At 42.3% G+C, this 24,987-nt stretch overlaps 2 protein-coding genes and 1 long non-coding RNA gene across 6 annotated transcripts in view; 2 read left to right on the forward strand and 1 right to left on the reverse strand.

The window, feature by feature from the left end:
- Positions 1-4,602: 4,602 nt before the first annotated feature.
- LOC120433123 lies at positions 4,603-6,552 on the reverse strand. Its single transcript, XR_005608334.1, has 2 exons — positions 6,419-6,552; positions 4,603-5,689 (listed from the first exon to the last, which is right to left on the reverse strand). It is a non-coding gene; the product is annotated as an uncharacterized LOC120433123 (long non-coding RNA).
- A 2,961-nt stretch (positions 6,553-9,513) lies between these two features.
- On the forward strand, positions 9,514-22,296 carry LOC116324181 (sine oculis-binding protein homolog). 2 transcript variants are annotated; one of them, XM_031744752.2, is made up of 7 exons: positions 9,514-9,822; positions 12,470-12,599; positions 12,876-13,070; positions 14,082-14,233; positions 15,486-15,581; positions 15,747-17,696; positions 19,893-22,296. In XM_031744752.2, exons 1-6 carry the CDS (start codon positions 9,730-9,732, stop codon positions 17,685-17,687), a joined length of 2,607 nt encoding a protein of 868 aa, XP_031600612.2. In that variant the 5' UTR covers positions 9,514-9,729; the 3' UTR covers positions 17,688-17,696; positions 19,893-22,296. The 2 variants fall into 2 exon arrangements, with proteins under 2 accessions (XP_031600612.2, XP_031600613.2); XM_031744753.2 differs by having other exon boundaries at positions 15,768-17,696.
- A 920-nt stretch (positions 22,297-23,216) lies between these two features.
- The window catches only part of LOC116324174 (rho-associated protein kinase 2-like), a 38,005-nt gene continuing 36,234 nt past the window's right edge, over positions 23,217-24,987 (forward strand). For 2 of the 3 annotated variants that reach the window (XR_005608362.1, XM_039598873.1), the window contains exon 1: positions 23,217-23,726. Coding sequence is in view for 2 of the 3 variants with exons in the window: in XM_039598873.1 (XP_039454807.1) it covers positions 23,631-23,726 (96 nt within the window). In the remaining variant the exon portion in view is untranslated. The remainder of the gene's footprint in view (positions 23,727-24,987) is intronic. The other variant, XM_039598874.1, reaches the window with a different exon arrangement.

Below are 24,987 nucleotides of genomic sequence, written 5' to 3' on the forward strand. Positions count from 1 at the left end.
ATTTTCAACCAGGTTTTAATTTCAATGACATGCTGGGAGATGCCTTGTGGGGGGAAAAAATGTGCTAATTAAGAGAGAGACAGACAAAGATAATGCACAAAGGCAATAAATTTTATCTCAATGAAACTGTGATGCTCATATTAGCTGTATTAAAAAAAACAAAACAAGAAATAGATACACACTGCCAAAAAACATTTGTTTAAGATACATGTTTTCGACACATTTATTTGTATACCTCTTTTAGAATAGTGTCATATGCTGTAATTGGTTAAATAATGTTTAAATAATTAAAGGACTTTTCAATGGTAAATCATTCACCAGTGATTTATCAGTCCCAGAGAGTGGAACTGAGTGTCTTGCAGGTAGCACATTATATGCATAAAAAAGTGTTAGTACTATGTACATCAACATGTATTATTGGGAGTATGAAAGTGTTTGAAACTATACTGAAAGTATTTTATTTATTATATTTTTATCTATAATGGATTATTAACATTATTATCCCCCCAAAAACACCAGCTAATAGTATTTTTAACCTGGAAGGTCAAAATTAAATGGCTAATACACTGGTAAGTGTTTATTAACTGTTACATTTATACACCATAATGTACTATTATGCAGTTTCTTTATGTGTGTTGCCCACATCGTGTATTTGTACCACTGTTTTCAATGCTACGGATTGTTGGGATTTAGAGATTCTTTTATTGCTGCCATATAACCTGCCTTATGATAAATGCATTAATAACATGTTTTACAGTATTATTTTATCAGTAATATTTCTTACAGGGTTCATATTGCATTGAATATGTTTGTCATCACATTCATTCTATTCACAGGTTGAGTTCATTTTATACACATTGCATATCTGTGCTTGTTTAGAGTTGATGTTCCATCCAAGAGGGTTTTAAGCTTCACTGGTGAGAGTGTCCAGGTGATACATGTTGAGGGAAGATGAGAACATAGCAGGTTAATTGCATGCATGCTTACAATACACATATTAATCTAGTAGCAGGCCTGAGCGAAGGCCCAAGTGTCTTCTGCTTCTTTTTGAGACCTGCGCCAATTCTGTCTACTTAGTGATTGGTGACGAGGGTCAATTATTAGCCCTTAGAGGCCCTGAAGCTTGAAGTTATTACCTTAAAAGGAAGGTGTTATCAAAAAGAGAAGTTATATGTCTGTTTATAGTTATTAGAGATGTACAAGATGTACCCTTGTCTGTAAACAATGACTGTACACAATGTATTTTTGATCTGTATTTGACGTGTACGTGGGGGCGTGATCCTCTATACTATAAAACCAGAACCCAGTGTATTTTTGTCAGAGCAAAACAGGCCATATGCTGATGGTTGTTCTCCTGTGTTAATAAACTCATCGTTTGATTGCACTTGTCTGGTGCCTCCGTCGTTTGTTGTCTGGTCTGCAGTTGATCGATCTCGCTTCAAGATACAGGACAAACCAGGCTTCACTTCAACACTATTCTCACTTTTTCTCATGCCCAAAAGCTTGTTTTGAAGCTTACTGAATCTGCTACCTGATGGTTTTCTTCTTCATGTTTAAGCCAACTAAAGGCCGGTTCTATGGAAACTGAGGCACTGCACTGTGAAAACGGTGTGTGTTGACTTAAACCTTTCAAAAACATTCATAAACCCAATATCTCAATCGGTGTATTTTGTGGATCAGGAAGAAAACCTGGGCTGTACAGGTGTAACACCTATCTGCATATTAGTCTCAGGTTAAAAACATCATGGGTTCAAAACAGTCTCCTGATAAGAGCCGAGCCAAATTTTTCACTTAGAAAAAAATAGTAAAGTCATATGAATGTTTAATAACTTAAGTTTTATCTGGCATAAATACCAAACCTCTGAAAAGCTGCTCTTTTGCTCCCTTTGTTATGAGATCCGTTTGAAACCTGACACAAGGCAGCCAGGCTGAGACCATAATAAAAGAAAGGGGATCTAATATCAGTCATTACCTCATGAAAACACAAAAATGCACACCTTTATCTGTGTTCAGAAGCAGTCGTGACTATTCATTTATAAACTCTTGGATCCGGTGTGGCAGCATAGTGAAAAATGTTCCATGTGATATCAACAGTTGCTTTTACACAACAAAGACACACATGAAAGAGAAGAGCGTGCGTGTGGGTAAGGAGTGGGGCAGAGTGTGGGACATTGTCCCTGCAACAATGGTGGATGTCTGAATAATTCATCAGCCTAATCAATGATTAAATGTCTGCTGGGTGTTACACCTTACACTATGACACAGGTGACTGTATGCTAAAAGATTAAACAGTGAGTCAAACATTTACTTAGAAAATACGCAGTAAAACTGAGAGGAAATGAATGTAACTGAAGCATCTGGTCTGATCCATAATAGTCTTTCCCTGTGCCTTGTTTGTTTTGAAGATTTGCTCCATTTCTCAACATTTCATTTTACTAATCACTGCTGTATTGACAAAATTTAATAGTATTTTTATGGTAAAAGCTTACATGATGTTAATGTTGGTAATAGCTTGCGTCTAAAGAGTCTTTTCGAATAAAATCAAAGTGATGATCTTGATGTTATCAGAAGCAGCAATCCTGGCTTATTCAGAATAATAAGGATTTATTCAGAACAATAAATCAAAACAAATTTGCTTTTTCACAAATGGGAAGGGCTTTATATGAGTGGCTTAGTCACCACTGATAGGCAAGTAATGAAAGGGAAAAAAAACAATAAAAAGCCTTTTGTGGAATAAGGTTGGCATATGTTTTTCTAGATGTTTGGTTTTAGCTTAGGGAATCGGTTAAGACACAAAAAGAGAGTAGAGCCAAATATGCATATAAATATACTTGAGGCTGTAATGACTCAGCCAATCTATTCACACTGGAATGACTGAGTCATCTATAAAACATGTAAAATAAGGCTCTGTCATGGTTTGTGGATGCACTTTGGCAAGTGGTTTTTGAGATCTTGTTAAAATTGATAGAATTACAAATGCAGAAAAGTACCATCAGAGTATGATCCACCATGCAATACCACCTGAAAAGTATCATGACATTGATCCCAAACACACTGTTAAAGATCCCAGGTGGTCCCAAATATTGATTTTCAAGCTCATTAGAATCCTACAGACTTTATTTTTGCATCGTGTGCTATATTTTTATGTATGTTTGCACAGTTTTCAATAAATTACTGCACTAATTTCACCTCTTCCTGGCAAAATATAAAGAAATGAGGCAGAGACTGAGTTTGGGACAATACTATATATGAAGGCAGCAGTGTGCAAAAAGTACTGAAGGTGCTAAAAAAGTATAACTGGTGGAAATGTATCATTGAAAGTCTTAACGTCACTGTAAAATCATGACTTCAGCTGCATTATGGGAAGAAAAAGCCTCATTCATTTTTGAGAACTTGCATTTGCAGACTAGTCTGTTGGGGGATATTAAACAGATAGATCCGGAACAGGGATGTTAAAAGAGAGGGGAGACCGGGCGTGAGGAGAGGTTAATAGTGCAGAGAGGATTGAGAAACAATAGACTGGGCTAATGAGTCATGCGGCTGGCTGTACTGTTGCTGAGGCATTTCCGAGCCACACGCTACTCTCTGTCATCATAGGGGCACGCTCGTATGGGATGTGTTGATTTTTTTTCCCCTTTGTTGGTAGCTTTTTTTTTGTTTGCTAGACTAGCAGTGAATAACAGAGAGCTACCAAAACCCCAAAAAGGAAATGGATGCATGGAATAATGAGGGATAAATCTGAGGCTCCGTGTACGAATAATGACGCCCCTAAACGCACTATTACAAATGGGATAATAGAAGAGCTGACTTTAGGTTTAATTAAGTTTAATTAAATCTGCTGTTCATTCGTTCCCCAAGAGAGCATATTTAGAAAAAAATAAACATTTCTTGTATTGAATACATTAGATATTTAGAAAATATTTCAGTTAGAATCATATGAACTTCAATTGATCTCGTGCCTCCACAGATATTATTCTATACTCTGCAGCTGTTGGTGAATTAAGCCACAGACAAGACTAGACAGTGTTAAGTAACAGCCAAAGGCCAAACCTGTTTAAGTACATAATCAAGTTTGACATTGTGTTCCCTGGAGAGGTCTTTGACATCATCTTTATTCTTTCAGATATTGAAGGATAAAAATAATGGTATTCAAACTTCAGACTGAAATAACCCATTTGCGCATGTTATCAGCTGTTGCATGGCCTCTCTCCCTCTTCTAAACTCAAAATTGAAGACTCATCATCCATCTGTCTAAATGTTGTTCGTCACTAGAGCACCATAGGGGCTGATATTGTTTTGTATCCAGTCGGTAAGTACTGCTCTGGCACAAATCCAGAGTAGATCTTTAGGGGCACAAGGGAGTGCTGAGTCCATCTCTCTGGCCTGCAGCTCAGCAACTGCCTGTCTCGACTGCCTGGCAGCTTAGTAATGATGAATAAAATATCACCACACCCTTTAATTCTATACACGCACAAGGATGATAAATGGCCTGCACGTTTGGAGGTGGGAAAACCAAAGGATTAGATAGAGTTGGTTAAATGTTTCCTCAGGAAAGTTAGCCATGTTAAAACAAAATGAGAATCAAAGAAGCGATTACAGTTGTAGTTTTTCATAATTTATTGTACATTGTCGTTTCTTCAATGATCTTTACGCAAACTAATAAACAGTACAACATTTCCATTTATACAAAATATAAACTATAAGGGGGAATTGTAACATCAACCCTTCCCATATGGTTTCACATACACTCATTTCCTGCACCTAACCGTTGGATGAAGGGAGCAAAGGTGTCAATCAAACCCTCATTGTAAAAGACCACAGCTCTTTAAAAATCACAAGGCAAAACTGACACATCGTGTGGCAACTTTTTTGCTACATACATCTCAATGACATTTCTAATAAAAAGACTGAAGAGCCATTTTTTTGTTTTTTGTTTTGTTTTGTTTGTAAAACCAACTAAAGAGGTCATCTGGCTCATACTTTTTTCTCAAACCTCCTACTGTATCGGCCAAACTTTAACAAACAAAACACATTCTGATATTGATTGCCAGGTCGATTAGAAGCCACAAAAAGAACCTCTGTACACTCAAGTGGTCCGCATTTCAATCGAGACACGTGACATGAAAACCCGCAGCCCTGAGCATCTCCAAAATGTGATGGCATGACTAAGGAAATGCAAGCCAAAAAGGGGAAGCTGGATGCACCACTGTTCCTTTTGAATCCGTGCAAGGGGCTGAAGGAAGTTGGATTGGTGATGATCTCCCGCTGTAGGCTAAACCCCTTCGTTAAAAGAAATGTCTTGACTTACATACTTTTTAGCATTACTTAAGGAGGACGTAGAAAGGTTGTAGAGCCCATCCATGTTAGTCTTGTGGTCTCTGAGAGAGGCTGGACTGCGTGGGATAATGGGATGGGAGGTGAGGAGGAGTGTTGAGGCAGAGAAGATGGGGGCTGTGGGCTCCGGGCTTCAACAGTAGCTTTGGAGGAGAAAGGCTGCCATGATGAAGGGGATCAAGAAAGTGAAGGTGCCTGTGTGCAGTGAGACGCCCGCTCCAGTAGGGGAGGTGGAGTTGGTTGCACCGCTAAAGGTGTCTGTGGCCGTGGTAGTGGTACCGTTGTAGGTGGAGTTCCCCCCTGCTGTCATAGCTGTGCTGTTGTTGCTGACTGCCATTGCAGTCCAGGAGACCATCTGTTGGAGGAAGGAGAAGTAGAAAAAAGAGGATGCAGAGTGAGGAATTTATTTTTCCAATAAATGTAAACTCCCTCAGGTTTTTTGACGAACATTGAAATAAGGAAGTTAGATTCAAAAGAAAAAAAACTTTATGGCAAAATCAATTAATTAAAATGTAAGTCCGTGTTTACAAAAAGTTTTCTTTTACTACACTTTACTCTTCTTTACAACATAGCAGGATTGGTTAGTGACCAAGAAGAAAAGAGAGACCAAGGTTCTGTGCTTGCGTGTCAGGTTTCGTATGGCAGACTGCATCTAAAAGAAACTTTAGATTCTTCTTCCACCTTTGCATAATGTAGACAGCAAGCAGCACCTGAATCATTAATCCACCCGAGCACACGCTCATCAAGAAGTAAAAAGTGAAAAAGGGGGAAAAATAAAAATAAAAAAGGACTATAGTTTAATGAACTAAAGATACGCCACAAATTTGGAAGATGACTGACTCATGTTAATTTCCCAAGAGATCTCCATGTCTAGCCGGCTGTAATCCAGACTATCAACCGCTTTATAGAATGTCTTAAAACACGACTAAAGTTAAACAAACTACACCATTATTTTTCACCCCCACTAATGAATAAAAACACAATCCCCCAAGCCCTTAAAAAACACACTCCCACCACTCCCTGCTGACTAAAATCAATCCCACATCTAAAATGCTGTTTAAATGCAACATAAAGATCATTTTACCTGTGTTGATAAACATATGGCGAGCAAAACCACTCCTAGTTGAACATTCGTCATTTTGCACATTTGTTTTTTTCTTTGTAACCTGGCCAGATGGTTTACGATGCTCTCAGATGCTGCTTCTCTCTAATGTGGAGGCTGGATCAGACGGACCTTTTTATACCAGCTGCAGGTCTGTGACGTATAAGGTTCCTAACGGTGTGCCGGACGTGGTGGGAATAGTGTTATAAAAAATTTAATATATTTTAATTTGGCCAGAATAACACAATAATGGCTCGTTTTAAGCTTATTATAAATACAGTATTTTTCGGAGAGGTGGGATTGGCGCGCATGCTCCGTCCTGATCCCGAGTTTGCCTACTTTGTGTGCATGTGTAAAAACCTTGCTCAGCGGCTTGTTGAACATACTTCGCTTTTACCACCACAGGGAACAAACTCTCTGAACACTTGAATAAACCTCCACACTTTTCCTGCATGTTGCCATGGTGACGGGCTGCTGATGGGATCAGCGCGGTTTGGGCTTTCCCTGATTTTTGATTATTGAGGTGTCTGTTTTGAGCTGAAGAATGTGGTGCTTTGTTCAGAATTGTACTGTTCCCGGGAAAAGAAGCGAAAAAAATTCAAACTGATAAATGAATAGTGTCCAAACCTGTTGAGCAGTCGCTGCACGTTTGATAAAAATAAGTGTGGCAACAGCGACGCCTAGTGTTCAGGGTAAAAGCTTTCCCTCATAGAGGCCGTGTCAGAGCTTTCAGAAAAAACTATTAAATATCTGGACTTCTCGAAATTTTGTTCTAATAGATAGATGATTTTTTTTTTTTTTATCTATTTCTTGCATTTTTGTATTAAGTTGTAGACTATAAAATCAAATCCTTAACCCAGACCTATCCTCCTGTTGTTTCACAGTGTACACACACACACACACACACACACACACACACACATATATATATATATATATATATATATATATATATATATATATATATATATATATATATATATATATATATATATGAAGTTTTTGTTGTTATGGCTGTTGTTTTGCTTCTCCATGCAGAGTAAAAGTAATGCTGGAATATCTATATCTATATAATTACCCTAACTGCTTAGGCAAATGTGAGTATAATGACAAATTAAGTCATTTTCCATGGTACAAGTCGGTGTATTTAGCCAGGCTTGTAACACAGATGCCCCTATCATGATGACTATATTTGCATGTAATTTGATGCAGGGAAAACACCGGGCTATATTCACTTGCACAATTATTCAAGACTAATGGGTAGACGTCGCCCTCTGTCGGCGAGGACACACCGCTCAACCACAAGGGGGATCAAACTTTTATGTCCCTCCATTAACGCTGAACACAGACACCAAAATTGTCGTTTTCTAAATTGCAGGGTATACGTTCGCTGTAATCATGTGACCGTGTACGGTAATGCAAGTAATGGTACACAAAGTGGACAACTTTTTATGATTCTCTCCAGATGTTGAGGATTGTAACTTTAGACCTAAAGACTTTCTCTAGTCCTCTGTCATTTGTGTAAGTGGATTCTTGAGGGAATAGTGAGGCGCTCTTATTCCAGCTTTCACCCCCACCAGAGGAACCTAAAGGGACAACGCTCCCTGCAGAGGCACCAGATGTGCGCTGTTATGGAGAGTGGGGGGGGGCATCAGATAAGCCCTGTTCCCAAAGCCGGGACGGATCGAGTATCATCATCGGGGGCGAAACCCAAGCCCTGCGCAGTGGGTCGGATTTCTGTTTACACGAGCGTGGTCCCTGGATTCCTCAAACCAGAGCAGACCAGAGGTAAACTCGAGACAAGGAGGGGGAAAAAAATTCTGAATTATCCCTCTTGTCACGGCTGTGTCTGTACCTGTCTGTCTCTCTACACAGAGCTCGGCGACACCGTGAGGTCTGCGAGACAGACGCTTTCAATGATGCAGAAAAGCAATGGAAACCCACCTTCCTGCTGTAGGCCATACTGCATACTGTTAACATGTTAATAATGGACAAAATGAGGAGAATTGTAGTAAAAGTTATAAAATAAAAGTTGTTACGGCTAAGGAATTGAATTTGTTTATGTGCGTAAAGCAATTAGATATCCTCAATGCTTTCATTACCAGCAGAGAAACGTGATACGGAAATAAGTTCAGTGGCCTTCGCATTAGCGATAAACATGTGGGAAATGTTTATGTTCATCTGTGCGCACACAGACACGAACAAACGCCTCTTTTTTGTGTAAATCCTGTCCTCGGGCATTTGGCACTTTTCCTCAAGCCAAGATTGCTCAGAGGCCAAATGTGGACGTTTTAGATGTTGCGGGCACACGCACGTACACACACGGACGCGGATCAGACGGATGCCATTTGAGAAAGCTCCAAACATTCTGGTATCTTTTTTAACTCGCAGCGCTCTTTTCATCTCTGTATTTTAAGACAAGAGTCTAGAGACAGTGTTTGTTCTGTGCCCCCTCAGATAAAACACAGTCTTTGCATTCCTTATGAAATGTATCTGTTGAGATTTGGGAGGGGTGGGCGCCAGGTGTTGGGTTACATCAAATCAAAGCCCTCCCCTCACAGAGAGCGCACAAATGAGACCGGTAACCAGGCGATGCACCTTTCATAATAAGAGCTGAAGGGGAAACATTAACTGATAACATATAATTTTGGCCAATTAAACTTTACAAAACAAATGACATAATAAACCTTAGTAGGTTTTAAACAGAGTTAATGAGCTTTGAGAGAGCATTCTCATCTTTCATTACAGAGTCTATGATGTCATTATTTTTTTTATATCATACCAACACTGCAACATTCAAATATTGCAAAAACCAGCAAATGCAATTAAATTTTGATGGCAAACTTTTTGCTGGTTCATGTTTCAGTTAAGTTAAAATACTTCTCGCAAGAGTGTTTAAAATTTGGAAACCAAATTTTGCGCGTTGACGCAAATCATTAGCATAATTGTGTTTTTGTTTTTAATTCTGGATTCGTTTCTGTCAGTTCAAGAACCAGTTGACAGTTGTCATACTTTGAAAGTCCAAAGCGGAAGACGTATGTTGGTTTTCCGTAGAAACTTGACAGAAGTGGGAAAGAGGGAGTTGAGATTGCTCAGCGGCGGAGCCTCCAGCGCACAGTGCACGCATGTTCAGTGGACTTGAGTGGTGTGAAGCCTCAAATGAGGGACTCGGACGTCCGGGAATGACAGCCGCTGTCACCAGGAGTGACAGCTTTCATTCTGAGATACTCCACTGAAACTACTCCAACCGACACTCAACACTGATCCGCATCGGATCCAGCCAGACCGGGACTATGCCAGAGATGGAGAAAGGGAGACCACCGGAAAATAAACGCAGCAGGAAACCCGCGCACCCCGTAAAGAGGGAAATCAACCAGGAGATGAAGGTGAGAGTCGGTTTGTGTGCCACTGATAAATTATTATTACTATTATTATTGTAATCAGATGAGACAGGGGGATAACTTCTTTGCGCACACAACGTCTTCCAGTACGCAGCAGCGAGTGAGTCAGCTGCGCACAAATCAGTGCGGGGAATAATATCAAAAACTATATTTGCTTTTAATGAATGCTCGCTTTCTGTTTTTTAATTAAGCAATTATATCCTACTGCCTGAAGCTGTTGCAAAATAAGAAAAACCTCGAAAGTTTTCATCTTTAAGAAGACAACAGGAAAATATTAATAAACGTGTTTATAAATCCAAGTTGAAACAGACGCAAAGACAGACACGGGACGTTTTGATTATATAAATGTTAGTGCTGAAGAGTAGTCTGACCTCTGCCTTCTTGTGACGCCATGTCAGGCCAGCTGTGGCCGGACGCGCAGTCTTGTCCAGCGGAGATCCAGATGTGCGTCAATTCTTCCCCCCTCCTGTGGTGCGCTCACTTGCTGTACCACAGAGGCTTGCCCCCATGAAAAAGAGACAGGGCATTTATATTCTTTAAATAGCCCTGCTCCTTGGGAAAGCTCTAAAATCACTGTCACAGACTGTTAAAGAATGCAAACATCACATTAAACGAAAGCTCCCGCTTGAAGTGCTCACTGATGACATGTCATTTAAGAATCTCCCCACTGTTCTTTGTGTAGAAGGAGAGCCACTGCACAGGCAGTAATAAGTTAAATCACAGTAACAGGCACGATTCCCTCCCACTATTATGAGCCTGTTACTGCATGGAAACTAATCCATGGGTTGTCTGCTTTGTTTGGGTTTGGACACTGGCTATTTGAGACTGTTGACTGTGGTGGGGTAAGGGATACTCGAGGCTTCTTCAAGCTGAAGCTGAGAAATAAAATTTTAAAAAGTCATTTTCTTAAGGGGGTATTCTGGCCTTCGTGAGAGAGGAAATGTGCTCTTTTTGTGTAAGTGGTTTGGATTGTAGCGTTTGATATCCAGGGGAGGTGTAGAGTTACATCTTAACTAATTTTAATCAAAACATGTGAAACGCTATCCCCGCTTGATGTAAGCCTGCCTGGGCTGAATCTCAGGGTCGGCCCCAGTTTGTTGCCTTTGGCTGCAACTCTCTTTGTGGTTTGGGATATGGCTTGTCACTCTCGCAAAGCAGATGTTTGTCTAAACTGCCAAAAAGAAACAAAAACAACATTGTGGGAAGTGGAGGGGTGGGTGAAGAAAAAATATTGCCCGTCTTTTCGTTCACAAGAAGAAAAAAAAGAAAGAAGTGGCACTGGGTTGTGCGTGCAGATACGGTAGGAGAGTTGCCATCAGTGTCGAACTTCTGGAGAACATCAAGATACCAAAATTAGGCATGATGGGAAGCATATAAGATTCAAATTATCGGGTAAAATCCCATAAGATGTGCACCTTAAAAACTGGTCAAATTATGAAAAAGCAAGGGGGCTGGGGGGGGACTGTGGAAGAAATACAGGCAGGAAGGCTGGCAAACTGAGTTCTAGCTCAGCTGAGGTCCGTCCCAGTGTTGTCTCTGTAATACATCTGTTTCAACACCACATTCGGACCTACTCCCTCCACGTCAGACCCCGAGCACGGCACCAGACACCGGATACTTGACTTTAATCATCGTTAGGCATATTTAGCTGGATATGATACCTCTGCTTGCACTCACCCACACACTCTCCCAGACACACACACAGCAGAAAGTGAGCAAGCGAGGGAGAGATCCATTTCTTTGAGGCCCTAGTGCAGAACAGAGGTCGGAGTGAGGAAAGCAGGGGAAAGAATGTGCAGTCAGTACTACAGCACTACAACACCACCACCACAGCAGACTGGCTGTGCTGGAAAAGGGTGAAACCTGAGAGGCCGTGCTGTGTCGGGTGTCAGGGCTGGAAGGTGCTGGGATGGAGGGGAGGATGGTGAAGATGGAAGGTGGGGGGGCAGAGGAGAGAAAAAGAGGCAAAGGGAGGGACAGGGAAAGCTGGAGAAAGAGAGACGGAGAGAGAGAGAGTGGTGGACATTGGAAAGAGAAGAAGAGAGCAGAGTGGGGCATTTCCGAGAACCGTGGGACCTGGCTGTGGTGTAGGGTGTCCCGCTCTGATTTCTGCCCATTCCGGATCAGGTTTCTCCTCCAATCCAGTTCTTCCAAAGCCACAGAGAGAGGTGGGTGGATAAAGAGAGAGACCTTTGTATTTTTTTTCATCTGGTCGTAATAAAAAAAAAAACTGAGACCACACATCCCATCTGTGGAGAAAAGTTTTCTTTCTCCCTCTTTTTTCCAATTAAAAGAGATAAACAAAGGATGATTCATAGATTTCACACTGGTGTTAGGTTTTAAACCTTTCCGTCTCAGATTTAGCAAGAGTAAACAACTTGAATACATCATGGAAAAAGCGTCATACTGTACTCCACTGTGCCCCTATTCATTTCTCCAACCAGGCTGGGGCTGAGAAAGAATCCCTCACATTGATTCAGAGAAGGAAGGTTTGATTATGTTTAACATAGGATAAAAATTTCCATTAATAACCCGTAGATGCATGCTCACAATTTCCTATTTGTAGGCAGGCATAGCTCAGTTATCCATATGCGCAGATTATCACTAATCACTGATTTCTTTTCTCATGCAGACTTTTGCAGAAAGCACCATGAATGAACTCCTTGGATGGTACGGGTACGACAAGGTAGATCTCAGAGATTCAGAGGCCAACGAGATCAGAAACTACAGAGAACGGCGTCAGCATGTGTCTGTGCTGAAAGGTGAGGGCAGCCGTCGAGGGTTCACTATTGGTGCAGTGTTCTTAAATTTACACTAACAGGTTCTGCAGGTTGTAATGCAGACTTTGAGTCACTGCACAAATTTGCTAAACATAACCTCCTGTAGTCAGAACTTCTCGAGTTTCATTCATTCAGATACAACTGTTGTTTGTGAAAAAGTTATTATAGTATCATGTAGGCCGTATTGCAGATTTGCTGCACGGTGTAACGTTACACGACAAATTCAAGTTAACACTGGAATCTGTTTGTGTCTTGCAGAAAACTCTTTGCCAAAACCCAAGAGCCTGGACACCAAAGTCAGCCACTTGGTCCTGCCGAACAAGAGCGGAGAGAGAGAGTCCTCCGGCGTCCCGTCTTCGTCACCCTCCTCTTCCTCAACAAGCTCATCCCTGACGACCCCGAAGGAGCACAAGAGTGCCCCTGTCATCGTCCCCCTTATAAAGCCATCAGCAGGTAGCAGGCTGTAGGAGCAAACATGAGGAGATTAAATGTTGATTGTTGTGCATTCCTTATACCTTATACTGATTCTGCTTTGTAGTAGTACTACCCTCATGATTAGTTTGATATTCATGTACTAACAGGTCAGAGTGTAGTGTCAAGCTCCAGAAGATGGTGAAGGTTCAGTTTTTACCTACTAGACTCTTGAGCAATGATAAAGAGACATCCCTACTAGGTGCAGTAGTTTGAGCTTGCTTTGGTGCCTCTTTCTGTAATTATATTATATATAAAATTATTATAGATACATATATAATAATTCTGTATATTAAAATTTTTATTCTTTTACAAAATAAAGGGAAATTCTGTGTGCTACAAGCTCTTAAAAAGAGAGATAACCTGTAAAGTGTCCCATGAGATAAGCCACGTTTGCCGCAAAGGTAATAACTGTGTAATAACAGTCTGAGATAACTCAGCATGCAATTATGGTGCAATGCAGTAAAATTTGTAGCCTAATAAGAGTAAAGTGAGTTAAACAGAAGAACTAATGCTGCTGCACCTTTTTATACTGTATAGACCGTATAATTCTTCTGTTGTTCTGACTTTGTTTTTCTGAAAAACAAACACTACTTATGGTAATAAATTGCGGCTTTTGCTTTTAGTTTGAAGGTTTTTGGCATCCTTGATTAAAAATGTTTGAATTGTAACTCTGTCGGTATTCTGCTGTACTATTAAAATGTACAGGAGCATAAAATGGGTTCACCCATTACAGATGGATAAATAAATAACAGCGCTGTCATAGTCAAGGTTATAAGAGGGATGCAGCAGTGTTCCCTGGAAGAATATTAATCTGAGAGTCATTCAGTGTGAGGTACATCTATACAGGAAGTTTAGATCACAGCTGGATGCGCGCTGTTTAGTGCGCTCTCCTTTGTTAGACTAAAAAGCACTCAGTTGTAGCTGTTTCACACTATTCTCGTGCTTTCAAGATCATCTAACATAGCTTTTCTTCTGATTTCCCTCCTGCAGTGGAAGATGTACAAAATGTGCAGATAGTATGTGTGTGGTGCCAGAAGGAAGGTGTAAAACGCTACTCTCTGTGTATGGGATCAGAGCTCAAGAGCTTCTGCAGTGAGAAGTGTTTTGCTGCCTGCAGACGGGCCTACTTCAAACGCAATAAGGTTAGTATATATAATGTACTGCACATCATCATTACATTTGAGGGTCAAAAACATTTCATGTTGGCTTCTTCTTGGTGAGGTGTTGTAAATCTTGGTATCTATATGATAATGAGTAATCTGTAAATTCAGTAGTCAGTCTCACACAACCATATACATTTAAGCAAACACAGTACTCTATATGCAGTTTGCCTCAGCCGTGGCACATCCCATCACACAAAGGGAAATGGGCATCAAGTGGTTTCTGGCAGGTATACAAACTAGCAGAAACAGATACTCCTGATCTCGTGAGGTCATTACTGATGGATTCATTTACAGAAATTTAAAAAGGGTGGATCTCTAAGAACACAATTCCTAGTGCGTATGGTTGATCCAGTTTAGGAATGGTGGGAGGGAGGTCAAAGTTTGTGTGGGACACTTAGTATCAGTTTTGCGTTAATGGAGAAGGGACCAGCCATTAAGTGGCTTTGGTCTGGAGGACAGGAGTGCTGCAACGACAGAGAAACGCTCTGATGCGCTTGCCGTGATTTTTCAGCCTCCATTACGACATGGATATACCTTCTGTAAAGGTACAGGGTGACAAGTAGCTATATCTGCTTTCACCCTCAGTGTTGTTTAGAGCGTGGTGGGTGAATTCACACAACAACGGAGACACAAGGGCGGGGGGGGCTGAACAGACTGCGCGCAACAAGCCCTCTAGTTTTTCGGAGGCGGGGAGGAAAGCATTTCTGTTGGCTTGTTGCTGCTTGTCTGAGAGGAAGGCCAGGAGGCCTGGGGCGAGGTGTCCACTTTCAGTGCATACCTTACCTTCAGCTGCCTCATGTTTCGTAACTCAACACGACTCAATGGGTCACAGAGATGGGGGAGCACTCAGATCCACATGAGATCAGCTTACACGAATCAAGAAGAATTTCCTATATTAATACTGGCAGAACCATTAATAATACGACAATACATCACCTGCATTATTTCCCCATTTGGCTGTAGAATTGTATCCGTTTCGCAACACAGGTTTTCCTTTGTTGCACTGACCTTTAGGGCTTGGTTCTTGCATGAAGTTCAGACTAATGCTATGCTTCATGACAAGGCGATTTATTTAAAACTATATTTTGTACTTGTTACGTAAGAAGCTCACATTTGGAGACCAGACACCGCAGAATGATTCCAGTGTAGTATTTGTAGATGAACTGTTGTCTGAAACCTGACTGACAGTAGTTCATGTGATGTTTGTCACACTGTGGTTTTCCCCTGTCAGGCCAGAGATGAAGATCTCCATAGTGAGAGATCCCCTCAGCACCCCCATACAGAGGACTCGCCCAGACTGGTGCTGAAGATAAACACCAATGTCAGAGTAAGAGGACACTATCAATGCATCTTTTGTTTTCCACTGTGAGATATTAATATAAATACGCGATGAAAATGACAAGGTTTAACAAGCAGGAATAGTGGGAAAATCTTCTTTCTATACAAAGATCTGTTTTCACATACAATCTTTCACTCCAGTGACCCCCCACAGTCTCTCTCCCCTGTGCCACAGGTATGCGATTGGTGCAAGCATGTTCGTCACACTAAAGAGTACCTGGACTTTGGATCTGGTGAAGAGCGACTCCAGTTCTGCAGCACCAAGTGTCTGAACCAGTACAAGATGGATGTTTTCTACCGGGAAGCCCGCGCCGCTCTCACCAGCACCAGTTCCAGCCCAAACAGAACCAATCAGGAGGGGAGGATAGACAGCAATGTAGCTGGGCAAAAGCTACTCACTCCAGAATCTTGGAACAATAACAACAGTACAGGGGAAGCCCGTAATAGAAACCTCTCCCCTAAAGGGCCTGCACTAATCCGTGGATTAGGAGAATCCTCCATGTCTCCCTCAGAAGCATCCTCTTCTACTTCAAAAGTCCCTGTCTGTGGTCTAAGGACCCTAGAGAGATCCATCCAGCCTCCCCCACCTCCTTCAACTGTGGATGTGTCACCCCATCCTGCTTCCCTTCCTCCTCCACCTCTTCCTCGCCCCCCTCTGGAGCAAAAGCCAGTACCTCAAATCCCCATGCCCTTTATAAGGCCTCCCCTTCATGCTCAGGGCTTAAAAAGCCCCCTTGCCACTCCTCCCAGACATCCAGGCCCTCCTTCCAGCCCTATCCACAGAGCTCCGCACTCTCCTCACCTTCAGCCCCCTACTTCTTCATCCATGAATCCCCCTGGACTGATACACCCCTTCCCAGGAGCCTACTTTCCTGGCTTACACTCCCCTCCGCTGAATATGATGCCAAGAGGTCCTGTCCCAATGCCTCCAATGATGAACTTTGGCATTCCTTCTTTTAGCCCTCTTCTGCCCCAGCCCACTGTCCTGGTGCCTTATCCCATCATTGTACCCCTACCTGTCCCCATACCCATTCCTATCCCTATTCCAGTCCCACCTAAAGCATCCCTAGAAACTCCAACTCATAGCGGAGTTATTCAGCCTGTGCCAGATTTGGTGGACAGGGCTCAATCCAGGTCTACCAGGCAATCTTCTCCAGAGACTTCTGAGGCAGACAGCAGACTGGTAGTGAACAAAATGGGTGGAACTTTGCCTCAAGGGCTATCCTCACCAAGTGACCTGAACACAAGGGACACAGATTGGGTTAAATCAGAGAGGCCATTTCTGTCCCCAGCATCCACACCCCAAAGTGGAGCATCCTCCCCCAGAGCCCAGTGCAACGAATCCCCCTGCTCAGCCCCTGTGTCGGACGGGATAAATGAATATAAGCAGCAGCAGACAGAGCGGCAAGTCATCCAAAGGGTTCTGCAAAGGACTCAAGTGAAGTTAGAGCCCAGCACCAATGGAGTGGTGGATCTATCAGGGCTGGGTGAGTCGGGAGCTGGGCAGGTTAACAGGTCAGGGATTCACAATATCATCAGACCCACACCTCCTCTGTCACCATCACCTTCTCATGACACTGTCTGCCAGCACCAGGACTCCCATACTCCCCCTTCCTGCACCCCAGCCAGCCCCAAGGAGTTCAACCATCCACATGGTGCCACATCCTCTGCCCAAAAATCTCAGGACCATGGTCAAAATGGGATGTCTTCTTCACCAACAACTGCCACTCCGGACTCTTCCCGACCCCAGAGATTACCAGCACCGCCCCCTGACCCCTCACTTAGTGAGCTGGAGGCTATCAAAGAGAACAAGTGTTCTGTTGTTAGCCCAGTGCGGGTTGAGGGGCAAGTTAATCTGTCAGAAGAGCCCTTAACAGTAGTCCGGGACATAGGAGAGGACTCTCATGTTCCTGATGAGGACCATGCCTACGCCCTGCCCACAGCGCCAAAGATAGGTGGGACCACTGGCCCATTGCTCTTGCCCAAACTCAGGGACAAGGGTAGTCTGCGGAGCCCTGCCAATGTGCCCAGTGCAGTAGACATGGAGCCAGCTCTGAAGAGGAGATGCCTAAGAATCCGAGATCAGAATAAGTAGAGGTTGGAGGTAAGAGATTCTGATGTAAAGTGAGGAAAAATACAGATAGCACGGTTTTCAACGGCTTTTTTAATTTATATCTGGTAAAGACCAGAAGTCAGACTTACTGATACATCGGCAAGATAAATGTCATAGTAAACCAAGTTGACACCAATTTTATTTGCATTAAACGCTCTGTGGTATTCCACATTGGTTTAAATAAAAACCAGCAATTATTTTTAAACACCATTTAACCAAGGACTGGAAAATGTGTGGACACACACATTCGCACATACAGAGGGCAAGCTTAATCACAGGTCTAACAGCATGCGCATGGTCACTAAACAGCATGGCGCCAAAGAGAGAGAATCCCAGTAACCTGGCACTCCCCAGTGCTCTAAGGTTACACCAGAGAAGGAGGTGGAGGGCACAGGCAGTGAGAGTCACTTTGAAAGGCGATCACTTCACCACAGTCTGACTGACAGTCACAATTCTTTGTTTGCATCGCAGCCTCTTCTTTAGGCTCACATTTGCCAAGTTACGTGAGTATACGTCTGTTCTCAGATGGATGGAGAAAATGACTGTGTGAGAAAGTAGTAGGTTCATTGTCTTGGACAAAGATAAATGGCTGCTGCTGAATCAAATATGTGACCTTGAGGTTATGAGTTAGCTTGTCCAGAATGACATTCAGACAGAGAGATAGGTCAATTCTCCGTGCGACCATAAAGTCAAACTGTTGCTCCTTTAGCCGTAACTACAAGACAGTGCAGACGTCTTTCTGGGGTGCTATAGAGACAGAGGTGATTGTCAGGCAGACTACAAGGCGCGGCAATTTGAGAGCAAACCCTCAGCTGTGATAGAGCTCTGGGGCTTCATTAGGAAAACACAGGGGCAGAACCAGAGCGATCCGTTTACACATGTCATAATGACACCCTGTTCTGGCTTTGGCTCATACCTCTCATATGTAGAGGTTTCTAGTCCCCCCCCCTTCTCCCTTTTCAGTCCTTTTCCTTTTCTTCACTTAGCACTGCTATCCTCTGCCAACCAGATGTTGTTGTTCGAATGCAGCAGGAAAGCCTCCTTACTTTGGACCAATCAAAGGCCCTCTTGATTTCACTTGTCACTAGTCCAAAGGGCTGTAACACCAGCCGTCGTCCTCACCAGCTGGTATCTCATCATAACAAGATCATGTTACCATTTTACTGTATGTCCCGAGATTAATCCGCTGATATTACAGAGATGGTTTAAATTTCACTTGGCCTGCTTTTCTCTCCATATTGCACTCCAAGCCTCAAAAGGTCAGGGGTCACCTTCATAATTACGTTAAAAACGGATAGCTGTTGGTCGCGGGCACACGACATAAACCTTTATCTCATACTCCCAGATGTTTTGTGTTGAAGCGCAACAAGATTTCCTTTCACTAAATGAGTTCCCACTTTACTCTTTGTCATTTGTTGTGGCTCCAAGCATTGCCTTAGTAACCAATACATATGAAATCACAGTGTGCCGCTTGTGCTGTGCAGAAGGATTTATGGCCTTGTGTTGTGTGTAATGGGAGCTGGCTGTCGTATGTGAGTGACTTTAGCTCGCCACCTCTGTGCTCTGAGCTAAACATTGCTGTCCTGTTATATTGTCTGAACTGCTAAAAGCCTTTAAAAAAAAAAAAACTCCCACACTGACAGAGTCAGCAGCCAACTGGAGGATTTCACCTCAGGAAACAGCCAGTTTTTTTGTCTCAGTTTTCCTTGCCTTTATTTGGGATATTTTATAGCCCCGTGTAATCCGATCCCACCACATGGGTATTCGCTGAGCGTTTGAAACTAAAACGCAATGGGACAGAGGGAGTACAGAACCCTGGTTTGGCCCTTACGTGTGTGCGTGTGTGTGTGTGTCTGTTTGTGTTTAATGTGTGTGTTTGAATGAAAGCCTGTGTAAGTGTGTGTAAGAGAGAAAAAAAGGCCAGATGTTCTTAGTTTGATTGTGCGCCGTGCAACAGTTATCTGAGTGTTGACATAACTAAAAGGTTCATTCTCAATGTTTATATAGAAAGGGCAGATTAAGGAATGAGTGTCCAGGGTTGCAGAGGTTGATATAAGATATGGTGTAAATGGAAATTGCACAGAATAAAATATATGATATCTCACAACTTGCTTTCTCTCTCTTTCTCCCTTTCCTTCTTTCTGTTTCTTTTTTTTTGTACTCCTACCCTGTCTATCTAATAAACAGACTCCCTGTTTAGCACTGTACGGCAGTGCCAGATTCAGTGCCATGCCCTCTTGTGGACAACACCAGTGCTAACACCCTCTAGCCTGTCCCTCAGCCTGTTGGCCCACCAGAGTGTTGCTCTGCCTGCAGACCAGCAGGGTGCCAACCCAGGAAGAAGTCCAGATGGCCAAGTCATCACAAGCCAACATGGGGGAAGAACACAACACAGTCACACATTTTGTCTTGGACCAAAAGGCTGTCGCTGGCTCGTGTGTGTTACATTGTGTTCAGCAAGCGCTTTAAAAGGAGCATCTCAGATCTTCTTCCTGTCTGACATTGCCCTAAAGTGTGTATGCGCGCATGAGTCAGTGTGGCAGCCCAGATAAGCTGCTCCTCCTCCTCCTCCTCCTCTCTCTGCTCCGCACAGCAGACAGGGCTCCGATCAGCCTTGTGTGGTCTTCTCAGATGGAGCCTGAACATGATCTCTTTCCAGGGGAAACGGTTTGTTTTCTCTGCCCGGCTTGCACAAAGAGCTGCATTGTTCCTCTCCCCATATCCCACGCTGACTCCCCACTCCAGGTTTTGGGTTACCTGGCCGACGGGGGCTCAGACTTCAGCAGCTTTTTTATTTTTTTGACCGACAGCCAGGAATATAGTATACCCTTCTCTCCTCCACCTTTCCGCCCAATCTAAATACGGTACGCACCAGTTCTGAGGTTTTATCCCTCACAAGTGATTGCCTGTGATTCCCTACTCAGCTCACTTCCTCCAAGGGAAGAAAGACAGTCTGCTGACATTAAGACTTTATCCAGTTTACTCACTGACGAGAGTCCGGCCGGGCTGTTGAGACAGATGATGGAGCAGCCTAACAACCCCAGAGGAGAGTCTCCTACCCCTCCTCTTAAACAATGTAAAGCTAAACTAATGAGGGTACACCTACTGATACATAGTAGCTGAGATGGTCTGTGAACACTTTAGACGTCTTGATGACGCTGGTAAATAAATGTGTGATTTACAGATCCTCATTCAATATTCACCTGGTCTACCAAGTCTCTAATAGCAAATCAGAGTTTGAATCACTTTCAGCACCGAATGCCATGCATGTTTTGTCCTTGCCATTCATGACTGAATGATCCTAATTCTGATTTTCTTGTGGATGCTATTGGCTTCGATCAGACGATTCTGAAAAGGAAAGCAACCTTGTAATATTACCAAATGTGGTATTATACCCAAAGGCATCAAATGCTGTAGTATGCAGCGATCAGTATTACAGTTCCCGCTATCGGGGATACCTATTGAGATTTGATCCAGCTAGATCACTTAGCAGCTTGTCAACACTTGTTCCTTTGTAAGATTTCAGTTTTGTAGTCGACACAGATACTATTTGATGTTATATTAACTTATGGATGAAGCATCTGTAGATTTTCACAAAAATGCTTTATTTCTTCTTTTTTTTGTTTGTTTGTTTTGTTCTTTTTCTTTGACGATTTTCATTTTATGAGTGCCTGAACTCTCAAACGTCTCTTGGCTATATGTTAATATGCTGTAGCCCCACTAGAGGGCAGTGCTTGCCTTTGTAACTTTGCACCTGAGACAAAAGAAACAGGAGGCCATAAGACAGTCTGCTGAAACCCCATGCAATCTCTGCAAACAGTTGCACTCAGTGCCATCAGACTGATAAGCCAAGCAGACGGCTTTTCCTTCACATCTCGCCATTATTTTATCCTTGAATTCAAATATTGCCATTTGCCACACTCACAGCAGTGTCAAACCAAGGGTGCAATCAGCTGCATTTCAAAGCCTCTTAGCGAGCAGTTCAGCACTCCCCTGAGTTAAACTAAGCAGTCACTTTGACCTGCTTGATGCTAGAATACCGCCAGATGTGGCCCACCCCAGCCATCATTCCAAAATCAGTTACCTATCAGTTTGTGGGTGTGCGTGTGTGCATGCGCGTATATGTGGCAACACATTTCACCGTCTCCCCACTCATTCCAGCCCACTTCCCCCCACCAAAGATCATGCCTTTAAGTCAGTGTCATCCTTGGCTGGTAAGGAGACTTCCTCATCAGCTTGTATGGCGCAGTGATGACATCACTTCATACAAATAGCTGCAGTGTCACAAGGAGATCTCCAACTCTGACGGCAGAGGCCAAAAAGCACACAAGTCAAACTGCCATCATTAGTTTCACCATGTTTAATCAATGCCTTTCCTCACCTCACCCAGTATCTGTGTCACCTCAGAGTTTTGACAGAAAACCCGTTTTACCAGAAGTTTGGTTGCTTCTTGCTGACACCCAGAGCTACTCTCTGACCTTCCCTGTCAAACTCACTATCTGACACAAAATGTTTGTATTCAAATAAAGATTAAATAAAAGCATTGGTGAAGACCTCTTTGTAAAGTGAAATAAATAAAAGTTATTCTAAGATCAAAGAAACTTTTGCTGTTTTTTAATTTATTTAAGTTTTTATTTTAAAAAATGTTTGTTTGTTTTTTATCTTTTTTTTGTGAGGCTGCGCTGTAAATCAGCATCTTGGTTTTGTAATAATTAAACTCATCATACAGCTTTATAAACCGTCTGCTAACAGGTTCTGGTCAGTAAATGCCTATTTTTAGTGGCAGCCTGTCTGAAATGGAGCGCATCAACATTCCTGAAATAGTGGAAGTCGACCATCTTTGCAGAGACGGTAAATCAGATGAATGAGATAAGAGAGCAGGAATTCCGGCTTTGTGTGGACCTACTGGGAGGAGTGACTGGACGATTCTGGGAGGGCAGCGTGGGGGGGCAACTTCCAGGTTTTCAAGTTAGTGATTGAAACTGCAGGACGGAAGTTTTCTACAATAATAACAAGGCAGGGGATATGTGCGGGACTTGCAGGAAGTCACCCACAATTAGACAGCACAAACCGGATGTAAAAGCTATCCTATAAAATAAGGGCATTAAACAGCCGAAAAAAAAGCTAGAAAATAATAATAATAATAATAATAATAATAATAATATTATTATTATTATTATTATAAACTTTATTCAATCAAGTTAAAATGATAAAACATTTATAGAAACGTTATAGAAACGTTTCTAAATGACCTTGAGAGGTTATTTAGGTTATTTATGAAAGATGATTTATCCTTCATTTGTTTTACTATCCATATGTATGGACAAAAAAAGATTTGCAAGGTTTGGAAAAAGAACATTTCACAATGATTGATATCTTCCCAGATTTTATGTATTCATTCTTATTTAGTCTTATACAAGTCAACTTCCCCTTGAGATTTACGCCGTTTCTCACGACTTTTATGTTGACGGTTGCAACCGGAAGTCAAACTTGTGTGATCCTTACTTGACTAATCGTTTTTACAGGTTGTACATGTTGGCTCGGCTCTGATTTAGTGTTACCTGCCTGCCTGATAGCAAGACGACACTTATCTGAAAGTGAAGTTTACCTCGACACACCCGCTCGGTTTTCACTTGCGTGTGTGTCTGTGTGACCACTAATGAAAACTTGGGCGAGACGGTTTGTTTGGGCCTCGGATAAATAATTAACCAGACAACTCAAGCCGCAGTTTCAAGAGCTGACATGAGGAGCTGAAGCAAAGCAAGAGCGGAGTGCGCCTCTATCGCAAGCCTGTTACCTGAGAGAAAACAACAGGCTCGCAGGTGTTTTTTTTTTTTTTGTTTTGGTTTTTTTTTATATATTTGTTTTTTGTATTTTTCCTTATATTTTTAATGTCATTTGAACTGGATACACTTCATTGTAATCATGCTGGGAGCGGAGAGCAGATTGGAAAGCCGGCTGAAGAAGCTGGAGTCCCTGATAAGGAATCCACAGTCGGCACTAAACTTGGCAACCCTGCTGGTGAGTTTGCATTCACCCTGAGGCTCTAATACAAGTATGGTTTTCAGACTGAGAGATAGGGAGTGAGTTAGACACATATTTGTGAGTAATTAGTCTGTCAGTCATCTGAGAAAAAAGTTTTAGAGGAAGGTCTTACCGGAAAAACAATAAAATAAAAAAAAAATACAAGCGAAAGCGGAAAAAGTGAAATTGTTGACCTGTAGCCTTAATCACGCAGAAGATGATAAGAACTAAGGTTAAGCTAATCATGCTCCTTTGGCCTTTAATCAGACATTTACTGGAGCAGAGGGAAGCCCCACCTTTCCTGTATGGAATACCATACACTCCCTAAACTTACAACAGAATTATTCAATGGAAAATGCTGCATAATTATAATTAGATGTGATAGTTTTCCAACTCACTGAAGCTGGAAGTCATTCAAATGAGTGAATGAAATTCCAGTGAAATTTACAATCTGATCAGCTATGAACTACATTCACTCCTCCCTTTCCCTTACTCAGTCAATGCCTGTCTGGTATTACCTGTTCAGGGGTCTGCTGTGGTGGCCTGCACTGAGAACATATTCAGCTCAGCTGCTCACACTCCTCAAGCCTCAATCTTTGGGAATAAGTTCAGGATCTCACAGCAGGCTGTCTGTAGTTTTCCATTTCTATGTAGTGCGGATCTTATGCCACAATCCAGTTTAAAATAGGCTTAATATTTTCATCTTGACAACCCAGAGTTAGCTTTGAGAACATGTCTAGCCTGGATCAACTTTTGCAAGCTGTTTGCAGTCACGCTTTGACTCAGCAAAAAGCCAGTAGAGTCTGTTTACTGTGTAAGTCATTCATTTGCTTCGCACACGTTTGATATTAAGAGAACGCCATAATCCGCGGCTTACAGTCATAGTCTTTTGGTGACATTTGGAGCATTAAAACATATAAGTCATGCTGAGGGATTTACATTTTTTTCACATCTGTCCAAACAAATGTGACAGTTGCACCAGATTTCATGCCGTATGCACCTGCTGCCTAAACAAAGCAGCCCTTTGGTCCATGTCTATTCCCAGTGCTGAATCATGAGCCAAAAGTACAATCTCCCTCAGATGTACGACAACAGACCCAGGTTACATCACTCTGTGACATAATCAGGCAAAAAAAAAAAATGATGAAAATCAATTTTAGCCCGTTTCTGTCATCACTCCAAATTTCACTAGTAGTCATGTTTGATTTTTATCACTGTCCTCAGCTATAACTGGTGTCAGGTATCTCCGTGGCCATCA

This window comes from Oreochromis aureus, linkage group 15, assembly GCF_013358895.1.
Source record: "Oreochromis aureus strain Israel breed Guangdong linkage group 15, ZZ_aureus, whole genome shotgun sequence".
Classification (NCBI taxonomy): Eukaryota; Metazoa; Chordata; class Actinopteri; order Cichliformes; family Cichlidae; genus Oreochromis; species Oreochromis aureus.

Excerpts from the sequence above, each read along its gene's own strand:
- LOC116324181 (XM_031744752.2), top strand. The coding sequence starts at position 9,730 with ATGCCAGAGATGGAGAAAGGGAGACCACCGGAAAATAAACGCAGCAGG. Across the intron at positions 12,600-12,875 it reads GCATGTGTCTGTGCTGAAAG|AAAACTCTTTGCCAAAACCC; the intron begins GTGAGGGCAGCC and ends TGTGTCTTGCAG. Across the intron at positions 14,234-15,485 it reads CCTACTTCAAACGCAATAAG|GCCAGAGATGAAGATCTCCA; the intron begins GTTAGTATATAT and ends TTCCCCTGTCAG.